General features: G+C 36.9%; 1 protein-coding gene across 1 annotated transcript in view; it reads right to left on the bottom strand.

The window, feature by feature from the left end:
- The window catches only part of tafa5l (TAFA chemokine like family member 5, like), a 68,378-nt gene that overhangs the window by 44,506 nt on the left and 11,609 nt on the right, over nt 1-12,263 (bottom strand). Inside the window, exon 2 of the mRNA XM_059333558.1 lies at nt 7,708-7,857. Coding sequence (XP_059189541.1) covers nt 7,708-7,857 — 150 coding nt within the window. The remainder of the gene's footprint in view (nt 1-7,707; nt 7,858-12,263) is intronic.

Raw genomic sequence — 12,263 nt, 5'->3', positions numbered from 1 at the left:
CTGACTGATTGTTGCTCCAGTAACTCTCTAACTGTGTTTTTAATATTTTTGCTTTTATTAGATGGTGACAATGCAAATACAGCAAGAAACTGCATGCACATCACTCCAAAAATGTATGTAACTAAAATTCTATGAATTGTGGATTACACAAATGATGTCTAACACTTGGATTTCCACCGTCTCTAGCAGTCAGATGCTACTGAGAGTTGCCTTCTGTTTTTTATGTCTCGATCAGAGTGAATACACTACTTTGTGTTTTTTGTGGAGTGCAGTTCGATGCAACAAGATGTTTTGTTTATTCGGTCTGAAGGACAAAGAGGACATAAATGCTTGATTTTCTCTGGGAAAAGGAAACATACTGAAATGGCAGAAAATGTTATAAGCTTATATCACCAGAATAAGCTGATTAGATCACAATCACACTTGCGGTCGTGCTGTTATACAGTATAACAGCACTGTACTGTTATACTGTATATCTGTTATACAGTATAACAGCACTGTACTGTTATACTGTATATCTGTTATACAGTATAACCTCTGCTGATTCACACCTCTAGCAAATATAAACTCAAAAAATAAATTAATTAACAATAAGTTAAGAAAAAGCAAATGACGATTTGCATCCATATGTGTGTTTTACTATTATGTTTTTTAATGTGACGAATAATCAGATTACGTGAGTTTATATAAACACACAGCATCAGGACAGAGCCTGTGGCCTTTGGTTACTCACTACAGTCAGTCAGTCAGCAACAGTTCAACTTTCATTAAAGGTCACCATTCTATCAGCACACATCTAAAAAAAGGCAGCCAGCGACCCTCTCCTGCTGCTGCTGTGAATGACTTATATTAAATTGACCCAGAGGACAATGAGCCCTTCCTGTGTTAATAAAAAAAAAAAAGAAAATAACAGAGGAAGCCAAAGCCAAAGTCAGTGAGACACAAATGAATAAACATGTATATAAGTCAGTAAATTGGTTTATGTGCTTTAGAAGGGCAAAGGGACATTTATGGGAATTCACATCAAAAGCGAGTGTAACTGAATGCACCCTGAACTAAAGGTCAGAGAGGATGTGTGGCAGCATTAGAAGCCACTGCGCTCTGATGCCATATGCAGAAACTTTACTTTAAAGCCTCGTGATGATGGCCGCCATTTCCAGCCGTCAGCAGAAAAGCCTTTAAACGAGGCTGCGAGCAACAGGTTGCATCTTTTAATGCACCGGCTATTAATGGAGTGTAGGGTGTGGTGCGGCGGGAAGCCCGTAATAATCAATTTCCTGCTGCTGTAATCATAGCTCTCTGTAAGTTAATTAGCATCTGTTGAGTGTTATGGAGAGGCGTCTGCAGAGAGAGGCAGTGCTGGTTAAAAGCAGCGTGGGGAGCGTGACACAAGGCTGTGGGACTGCGGTCTCATGTCAGGGCTATTAGATTAAGGCTAACATGAGTCATTGCGCGATGGAACTAATGGTGCGTCTGATGCATGTGATTGTGATATTGTGAGATCCAATCAGCATCGCAGATGGACTGTGTCTCATCTGTCTTATCGCCCTCCTTGAGATATCGTCCAATAACACAGCAGGGGGGTTTTAAAGTATAAAATCTTATCTCAGAGAGAGGATGAACAGCACACATTCCCCATTACAAGCTGGAGTATATTAAAAACACCAGAGGAGGAGGGAAATACTGCATAAAGACAATGAAAGCAATTACTAATTTGCGGCTGACTGGAGGAGTTCTGGTGCAGACAGACAGTCACAGAGTTGGGAGTCAAACAGTCTAAAGGGCATCAAAAAAGGGAGACACGCAAAGTGATTATTGATTGGCTGGCTAAACAACCAAATTACATCGGCAGTTGCTTTGAATGCAGAAAGAAGGAAGCCCAGACATTTTGTTCTATTCAAACTTTTTTTTGACTTTTGTTTGATGTGGAGAACGGGGAGGTGTGATACTTAATTAAGGGCATTTCTTAGATATCAATATGATGACGGCAAATGCCTCAACTTTTCTAGGCTGTGCCAGTGTTTGGTTGTGGGGTTTCTGTCACTCATTATACAACCACGATCCAAAGAAATTAGGAAAATGGTTTGAAAATAAAAACAGAATACATCCAATTGAGAATTGAAAATTGAGAGTCTATATTTACAAAAATATATCAGTTTGAACCAATGGTGGAATGTAACTAAGTACATCTACTCAAGTATTGTACTTAAGTACAATTTTTAGGTACTTGTACTTTGCTTAAATATTTTCATTTTATGTAACTCTACTTCTACTCCACTAAATTTCGAGGCAGGTATTGCAATTTTTACTACATTTAGCTGACAGCTTTAGTTACATTTCAGGTCAAGATTTAACATGAAAAACAGGATAAATTTAAAGCGATTAGACATTTTTTTTAAATATTAAACCTCATAACAGTATATATTAAGTAGTTAAAATGAGCTGTTACTTGACAAAATGAAAGTGCTACTTACATAAATGCATCAATAATGATAATCCAATAATATATTTGGAATAAATATAACAATCTGAGTGGGTCCATTCTGCATGACGGGTACTTTTACTTTTGATACTTTAAGTACATTTTGATGCTGATACTTTTACTTCAGTAAGTTTTGAATGCAGGATATTTACTTGTAGTGGAATAATTTCACAGTGTGGTATAAGTACTTCTAGTAAAGGATCTGAATACTTCTTCCACCACTTACATTACATATATTATCTTTGTACGAATTTCAAAAATGTTCTTATGTTCTGTTTTACTTATGTTTTAGACAAGGGTTGGGCTCAACCTGATGCGTCTGTGTGAGATGGTGAAACATGTTTGTAGTGCTGCCCCTTTGTTCGTCTCTCCCGTTTTCTTACACTGCTTACTGCGCACATTACATCATCTGTTGTTGCTGTGACCTTTTGGAACCAAACCAACTCCACACAAGTGATGTTACATTCACGAAACAATCCTTCTTTTGCATCTTAAAGGGGTCATAGTATGATTATTTTCAGGTTCATGTTCATTTTGGGTTTCTACTGAAAGCATGTGTACATGACTTAATGTTCAAAAAAGCGTTATATCTTTAAGCCCCCCTCTGAGAAAAATAAGCCTGCATGTGACATGTGATGAGTCATATGTTTAGGAACTTTAAAAAACAAACGGGATTGCCTTCTTTCGTAGATTGTAGGTAATTGTTGGTAAGAACTATGACCTCGTTTACACTTGGTTTTAAGTGGTCATCGCAAAATACAAGTGCAAACAGGGTCCAAGAACTTGATAACATATATTTTGTAGTGTAAACGGCAATGTGTCCCCGACAAGGACTTGACAGGAAAATACGTCATCAATGCTGGCCGTGTGGTGATCCTTTTGATGACAGTCGTAAAAATAAAGAGTAGCAGTGATGTAGGTGGTTGGGGTGCAACTAAAACAAGATGTTTAATCTTGAAATTGAGCAGACGATTCAGTCCAAAGAAAACTTGACAACTCATATTGTTTCAAGGTTGGTATTGCTACAGCAACTCTAGACAAGTTGTTATTGTTTTCTGACGTAATAAATGTGCGCAGGGCAATTTCACCTTCTAATGGGATGAGAACACAAGTGGTCAACTGGACACCCGTGGAGCACAAATGTATGCACAAGCACAAGCATGAAAAAATGCTTTTTTATTAAATGTCACCCTTTGCATGGGCAGTTTTACATAAAAGCCAGGTTAGCGTCCAAGAGTCGCTGCTCCAGATTATCAATCATCGTGACAATCGTTGTTCTGCACCTCTTCAGACTCTCTAAGAACAGATAAAGAACAACTGAGAGCACGAGAGCCACGTTAACTTCAGCTTCAGAGTCTTTCTGAGTTCACTGAGCCAAAGCATGACTGATAATTTGGACTGAATTTGCTCAGTCATGCTTGGAGCCACAGTCAGGACATAAACGTACATGTTGCAGTATCACTAACATCATGATGTGACACATTTTTAACTTCCAGAGAGAAAACACAGAGAAGAAGCCCTGTTACAGCTAACATTTATGATATTGTGACATGTGACATTTTAATATGCCACAGCAGGAAAAGCACAGGTGGAGTTAATGAAGCGTACCATTAGTTTAGACTGAAGTTGTGCTTGTGATATCTGATTGGCACCAGCTGTTTGTGCAAAAGTTTCCATTGATTGGCTCAATCACAGCTTTTGTAGCCCATATCGTCCAATCATATTCATGCAGGTGTATAATAACAGTTATCACTGTTATTCTGATGATTAGCTTGCTGCTGCAGTCATTTTCTTCCGTCTTCTTCTGTTCAATTTAATGTGAGTGTCTCTGACTGATGTAACATTAATAACGGCTACATTATGCTCAGCTGTGCCAGATGCAGGGTCCTGGTTTTGTTCAGGCTGGGTCACTGGAATGGGACACATAATGGAATGGATCTATCAATAATGTTAATAGTTACACCTGTGCTTCTGCTGTTATGATTTTTCACAATGTTCCTGTTATGTCAAAACGTCTGCGGTAAAAAAAGGTCTATGGATTGTGCTGTAGCAGAGTTAATGATCCCACATGCCATTACTTGTTGTTATCACTGTTTATTTTATGTATTTTTAGTTACTGCTGTGTTTTACTCTAGTGTTGTTTACTGTTATATTTATGTTGATCTTATTTAACCCTCCTGTTATGTTTGTTTATGTTCGAAAAGCAATAACCGGGCATGTTAAATTATCCAAAAGTGTCAGAAACTAAAAAATCCCAATAAACATTGTTTATATTTCATTAATAACTCCATTATTAACCATTTCAATCAATATTTAGTGCAATGGTGTTCATTACCTCTCACAGATCATGGTTCTATGATGATAATTCACTCGTTTTTCTTTTTAAAAAAGCACATTAAAACTTTTTTCTATGTATATTGGAAATACCTATATATAAAATACAATGGTTTTAAATGACATTGATTTAAAAAAAAAAATGTATTTTATATTTTTAAATGTTTTCTTTACATGAAAAAAGACTCTTTTTAAAATGTATTTTTAAACTTTGAAATGGGTAAATTTGACCCGCAACATAAGAGGAGGGTTAAAATGTGTTATATGATATTATATGATAATATATATCGACTTAAACTGAATATTTTATAGGGAGTATGAGTATTTAGACAGTGACATTGATAAAAAATCCCATCTAAATCTTCCCATCTAAAACAACAGGAAAACAACAAATATTTCCCAAAAAGTCAAACTATTCCTTTAACTGACAAATATACACATATCTATTTATATTATATTTATATATATTTCCCATGTGTATTTTTACTGTTTAAACCTGGGATTTCTGCACAGTTCCAGGTGGATTTAGGCTACATTAATAATATTAGTATTAGAATAATTCTACAAATTGTTTCTAACTAGTGCAATCCAAACATTTGCAAGGAGTTTGTCAATTTCAAAAGTCAAACAATTTTGCAAAAATAAATATGTTGCCATTTCAAAATTCATATGTTTTTATCTAAAGAAATATTCTCCTTCAATATTTTGCTTTAAACCACATTCTGTTAGTGTTTAGCCTTTCACTTTCACTGCTGTCCAAAAACTTTTCCTTTCTGCTTTCTGCACACACAAGGAGACACACACCTGTATTATACATAGAAGCAATTTAACAGCACTATAAATTACATTTAAATAGCCACAAAAACAAACAAAAAAATCTATATTCTGGCTCTGACACTATTATAGTAAATTACTAAAGTAGTCTTTTTCAAAAAAAAAAGAAGAAGATTAGGCTTCTGCATTCACCTGGCAATCTATCAAGATGTCATCACTTAAATACCAACAAACGCTGGAGAAATATAAATATTAGAGCCAATATCAGACAGTTTTATTGGTCCATCACAGACACATCTATCGGTATTGACGTATATGGCTCAAATTTTTTTACAGGACATATAATGCAGTAAACAATGCTTGGGGTGATTTAGAAATGCTGTTGTTGTTGTTATTTATTATTTAAATGGTCAGTAATTGACTGATACTGAACATACACTGATGTTAATTTAGCTATTTATTTTATTTTTATTCTTTCTATATGCCCTGCTTAGCCTGCTGTCCCCACAACCCGGCCCCCGATAAGTGGATCAAAATGGATGGATGGATGGATTTTCTTAGTTTTCCTTTCTTGAAGTGGTTGACAATGTAATGTACTGTATATACAATGCACAATGCTGTTAAAATATACTTTAATATTACTAGTAATTTGTTTGCAGCCTTCTGAAAACCTATGTATAGTCACATTGGTGAAAAATCGGTGCACAGTGCACATAGAAGAGGTCAATTTTTAAGGCTAACTCATTTACTCCAATGAACACTTTTTTCAAAATGAGGATTTTTTTTAGGGTCATAACATCGTAAAATAAGACATTGGAAGCGACACTTGAAAGCCTTAATAGAAGCTCTGAATGTTATAAAAATGACATTCAATGCAGCCATACAAAACATTTATATATGCATTTATGTATCATCAACTTTATATTCACCACCATGTCAAAATGAGTCAAGCATTCACCCGGTGTTCATTTGGTGCACATTAAACGCAATTCTTCCTTCAAACTAAAGAAATATTCAGAGAGTAGTTCTACTCTTGAACCACGCTGTGCCAGTAATAAAGCAGTGGAAGGCATAATTCATGCAGCAGACCCCATATAGACAAACATTAGAGGGTTCTGACCCACTGCCAGAGTGTTGTTGTTCATCTGGTAATAAATTATAAGGGTACTGCAGGTGAGACAGAGGTGCCTATCATGGGATTAGTAATGGTTGTACTTAAAATAAATGGGATGACTTCCAGTGAATTAAATTACAGTCAAAATTAAACTGTTTCTAATGTTCCCGAGGACCAACTGAGGAACCTTTTTTAATTAATCCAACATTTATTTATCTCCTGTCCATCCTCACATTCACACATTTGGGCTTTGTTTCAAAGTCTTGCTCAAGGGGACTACAGTGAGAGTGAGGAGAGGGTGAACATTATACAGTCATGTAAAAATGTATTAGACCAACCATTGTTTTCTTCTTGTTCATTTTAAAGCCTGGTACAACTAAAGGTACATTTGTTTGGAGAAATATAATGATAACAACATGAATAGCTCATAAGAGTTTAATTTAAGTGCTGATATCTAGCCATTGTCCATGATTTTCTTAATAACGATTTTGGTTATTATCAAGAAGACTGTCAAAATATGATGCCTTAAATAAAATATAGAAGAACCCTTATTCTCCTTTACAATAATTCATTAAAATATACTATGATTAAGATGGAATAGTGGCATTACAATGTGCGAGAGGCCACCAAATTTAGGCTTTTAGGGCAAAAGTTTTTGTCCGGGGGGGCATGCCCCCAGATCAACCCCTACTTTGTTCGGGTCACACCATCATAGTCTCACAAAATCCTATGGGAAACACTGGTTCTAAAGCTTGTTTTTCAGTTGAGTGTCATTTTTTATACTTTCACAATTGCTGATTGATATTCACATGTGCACACCATCAAGGGGACAAATAACCCTTTACCCCTGCTGCTGAAAAAAAATCCTAGAGGAAACACTGAAGACGTATTATATCTCTAGCTATTGGGTCTTTTGTTTTGACTGGCTCCAACTAAAATAAGTTAAATCTGCCCTCTACGGGACAGTTTCCCTCCCTTGGGTGAGAAAGGTCATTCCACTCACCGTCTACACATGCTGGCCTCGCCCTGGTGGTCCCGGCAATCTGGCCTCTCCGGCAGGCGCAGCGGGCCGTCTGCCTGGCGATGGTCCGTCTGGGAACGCTGCTGTCTCTGTTGAGCATCACTATCTCGCAGGTCCCCACCGCCAACTGGCCTGCCGAACACAGCAGCGAGGAACAAAGTATATCGCATTAGCTTAATGAGACTCTAATGAACATATTATTACAGAGGAGCAACTGGCCTTCCAAGGTACAAAACACAAGACGGGCCTTTTTCTTTGGTCTGCACAGCACTGAACAGTTTGATTCTCTCAATTAAAAGTCTGAAATAGAAAAATGAGAAACTGATTTCAAAGCTTTAAAAGTAGCAGGCTCGAGTGCTTCTTCAGTTTAATACAGTATGGCTGGCTGCTCTGTTGATAAAAGAGTCTTACAGTGATCATGTGGTAAACAAAGATCCTTCCAAGAACCTGTTAAAAGGACATTTCTATTTTGTTAGTCATGATTGCAAGTTAACAAGCCAACAAGTCAAAAGATTAAAAAAAAAAAAAAAAGTGCTGAAAGGAAGGAACAACATACTGCCTGGAGCATAAATTAGCTCATAAAAATTTAGCAAGACATTATGAGATAGCTAGACTGTCCTAGATATAAAAACAACAGCACTGGGCATTCATTCAAATACCACAAAACAACCTGTGTTGTGATGTGGATGATAGCAGATTACATCTGCATGTTGGAAGGCACTGACCAACCGTGCTGTCCTACAAACAGGCACAAAAGTGGATGGTAGACAGTAACCTCCGGGGCTGAAAAAAAAAGTGCCAAAAACTGCAATTCCTCAAATGGCCACTTGATGCTGGATACAACAGCAAAAGAGGGAGAAAGAGTCCAAAAAAGTAATGTCCTTAGCTTTACAGCAAAAATAAACACATGATTGGTTGCGTCCAGTGGTGGAATGTAACTAATTACATTTACTTCAGTTATGTTCTTGAGTGCAATTTTAGGGTACTTGGACTTTACTTGAGTATTTCCATTTTATGTCACTTTATACTTCTACTTCACTACATTTAGAGGCAAACATTGTACTTTTACTTCACTACATTCAGCTGACAGCTTTAGTTACTTTTTAGGTTGAGATTTAATATAAAAAACATGATAAATATAAAGTGATTAGACATTTTCTTAAAATCTTATATTATAGTTCTATTCATGTTTAATCAAAGCCATTACCTGACATCTTACCAATTAATGCCCCAACATACTGTTTTGAGATCAGTATGTCCGATGTTCACAATTTGTCCCAGTGGCCAAAAGATTATATTTTAAAATTAAAAAAGATACATTTTTTTATTTTTAAATTGCCTACTGACCTGGATAATAAAACATGGACCACTGGCTGTAAATATGGTTGCCATGGCAGTGGCTGCTGGCCACGCTGGTCCTACAACAGACCAATTTTCAAGCCATGTTAAGCTCTACTGAAACGGTAAATGGACAGAATGTCTTAAAGTGATGATTACCTTGCTCAGAAATCTCTGTGGTGTGTGTGTGTGTGTGTGTGTGTGTGTGTGTGTGTGCTATTCTTACACTTCAATCCAAGCAAAGAGAATTACTTCAGAGTTCTCCAGGCATTACAAATTGATGGATGACTCCCCGGCCTGGGACCTGTGGCTGAGCAGGGATTTTTTTTTTTAGAGTTTGGAGTTTGTCAGAATGTGATCACTAAATTAATTACACAAACTGGAGAAACTTACAATTCACCAGAGTGTTTTAGCTGCAGATGGACTACTTGGGAGGGGGGTTCTTCATCATCTTGACTTTATTTATTATATCAGGGGAGTTAAAAGAGTTGATAAAACACATTTTAAAGTTGTCACTCTAACTTTTTTACCCGACATGGAATGATGAAATGACCATGATTACAATTTGAATACCTTTTGTTTTGAATATTAAGTTAGTTTGGATTGATTTATGGTTTTCTTAACAAAATTCTAGCAGTGAGGGGCACTCACTTTCCAAAACACAGTACACCTCTGTCAAACTATTCTTCAAGTTGAAACAATGAGCTTCGTGAGCTCCGATCATTGTTACTGATGAGTCACACTGAAAAACTTTCCAGCAGCCACGGGCTAACAAAAGACGAGCTGAAACAATGATGTTTCCTGTGTTGTGATTTATTAAATGAACCCTCTTTGTGGCCTTTTGTAGCTGACAGTCTCATTGAACGCTTAATGTTGAGGCAGCAGTTCTGTTTGGGTAGATTATTTAGAACCCAGAGGGAACATATTTAATTGTCTTTTATGAGGTCTTCCTGGTATGTTTGAGGGAATTATTAACTGTTAACAGTCTTGTGTTTTGTAGTTAAACACGCTTAAATGACAGTAAATTGCTTGAGGGGTGTCTGCTGCTTTCGAAAGCACATTTGAAAGGAAGAAAAAAATTCAATAAGTGTAGATGACACTTTTTCATAGCACCTTTGTTATTTGAAATAAAAGGAATATTTGTTGCGGCCTCATATTAGAACCGTGAAATGAATCAATAACCTGCTGAACAATATTAATGTGCGAGTGCATTAAACCTACCTCTGCTTGAACTCAGCACATTTCTTAATAAGTGCAATATAAATGCATAATGCATGTGAAGTTAGAGAATTACATCAACTTATCTGCTGTGGTTTGAACAGTAAAGCCGAGAAAAAGTTAAAGCAAACTTGCTTCACCTTTGTGGGAAAAAAAAGTTCCATAGTTTCTTCCCTCTTTTCATTATTGAATGGAAAGCTGCCAGTGAAAGCCATTCAGGCCGACACTGAAATAAAATCAGCTCAGTGAAGGTAGATTAGAGAAGAGTCTGTGCTGCAGTTCTTGTAAGGTCAATCCCTGGCATTCACCAAGCATCACTCCTGCACACCACTGCTACTAGCTGCTTCTCAACACCCGCAAAGGTTCATTAAGTGAGACGCTAACTGCTCTGCAGCATGAAATGACTGTGATAATGGCAAAGGTTGAAAGGGTTGTTGATCAACACAAATGACTCAGAAAATTGCTTCAGTTGGTGCTGAGATGTTCCAGAAGCTACTGAGATGTTCTGACATTATTATAGATGATGAAAGATGTTCGGTTTGATTATAGTGACCATGTGTGATTAACCCACTATGGGGCAAAAATGAACTCTGGGCCCCGATGAACACCAAACCAACTAGAGGTCATCGTGTAATGTTCCCTACACCACTTCATTCCCTGATCTACTACCAGCTCCCATGTTCAAACCCTTCTCTGAGCTTGGCCTTCATTTTGATCTCTGTTACACACCTGTAAAGTGTCCTGACTGTAATTTGCACAGTTGTGACGACGAACAAGCCACACATTAGAGGTGGGGGAAAAAATCAATACAGCATAATATCGCGATTCTTGCATGGTAATATTATATCGATTCATGGCCACTAGGTATCGATATTTAGCTTTCGGACAGCTGGCGGGCCGTCAGTATTTTTTGTTGTTTTTTAGGAATATACTGGAGGTACTGGTATGATATGAAACTGGAAGATCTAAGGAATCCATAGGCACCAAAAATAGCTGTGACCAAAAAAGCAGTGAAGCTTAAAGTTGAGGAAACTTTGAGAAAATGATGCAGTTGTTGTCGTCCATACATGTTTGATATCAGTTCAGTTCAGTTTCACTGAATACTTTGTTGGTCAGTCTATGGGTTTGACTCTCATTGTGGAGAAATAAAAAGGCTTAAGTGAGATGAATAGACTGAGAATTTTCTCTTATTGGACAAGACAATTCTTGATTTAATTTAATTTTTTGGACACAAAATGCAGTTAATCAGTTTAATCGTAATACTGTATATTGTATCGCAATACTCACCATATCGCAAAATGCTTAAGATCACAATAATATTGTATCATGACTCAAGTATCAGAATAAAATCATATCTTGGGGCCTCTGCTGATTCACACCTCATATATCCTCAAAGGTTATTTATTCTTACCCTCTGATACAGCCCACAGGAGTGTTTCCTAAATTAGCAACTCGACCAGTAGCAAGAGATTCATAAGTTCTCCTACTTAAACATAGCGGTCACCGTTTTAAACACATGGTTAATTTGTCAAACTGTCAAAGTTTGTTTAGGTTTAGGGAACACAACTACTTAGGAAGGATTAGGAAAATGTAGATAACTGCTGTTGCATATGAGGTATTCATTATAGATACGTACGTGACATAAAAACTTAAATACATAACTTCAAATAACACTGTTGGTACCTGCATCAAGTTCCTTTGGTTCTTTGACCCATCCACAACCCCCACATGCTATCAAAACTGGTAATTATTCCAACTCTCTGTTCACTGACAACAATATTTTGGATGTGTATATTCTTTAACAAATCAATAAAAAAAATAGCATAAGTTAAGTAATACTGATTTAAGCCCTTGCTTCTGAACTGTTTTATGTCAAGCTTTATATTTCCGCTCTCCATAGAATGGATACCAATATTTTTTGTAGTCTTTTTGCATCTGCAAAACCTGCAACGCATCTCATCAGTCCTGCACTCCGGTTTCTC

Source organism: Centropristis striata, chromosome 5, assembly GCF_030273125.1.
Source record: "Centropristis striata isolate RG_2023a ecotype Rhode Island chromosome 5, C.striata_1.0, whole genome shotgun sequence".
NCBI classification, from domain to species: domain Eukaryota; kingdom Metazoa; phylum Chordata; class Actinopteri; order Perciformes; family Serranidae; genus Centropristis; species Centropristis striata.
This window is presented reverse-complemented; position numbering and strand designations above follow the sequence as displayed.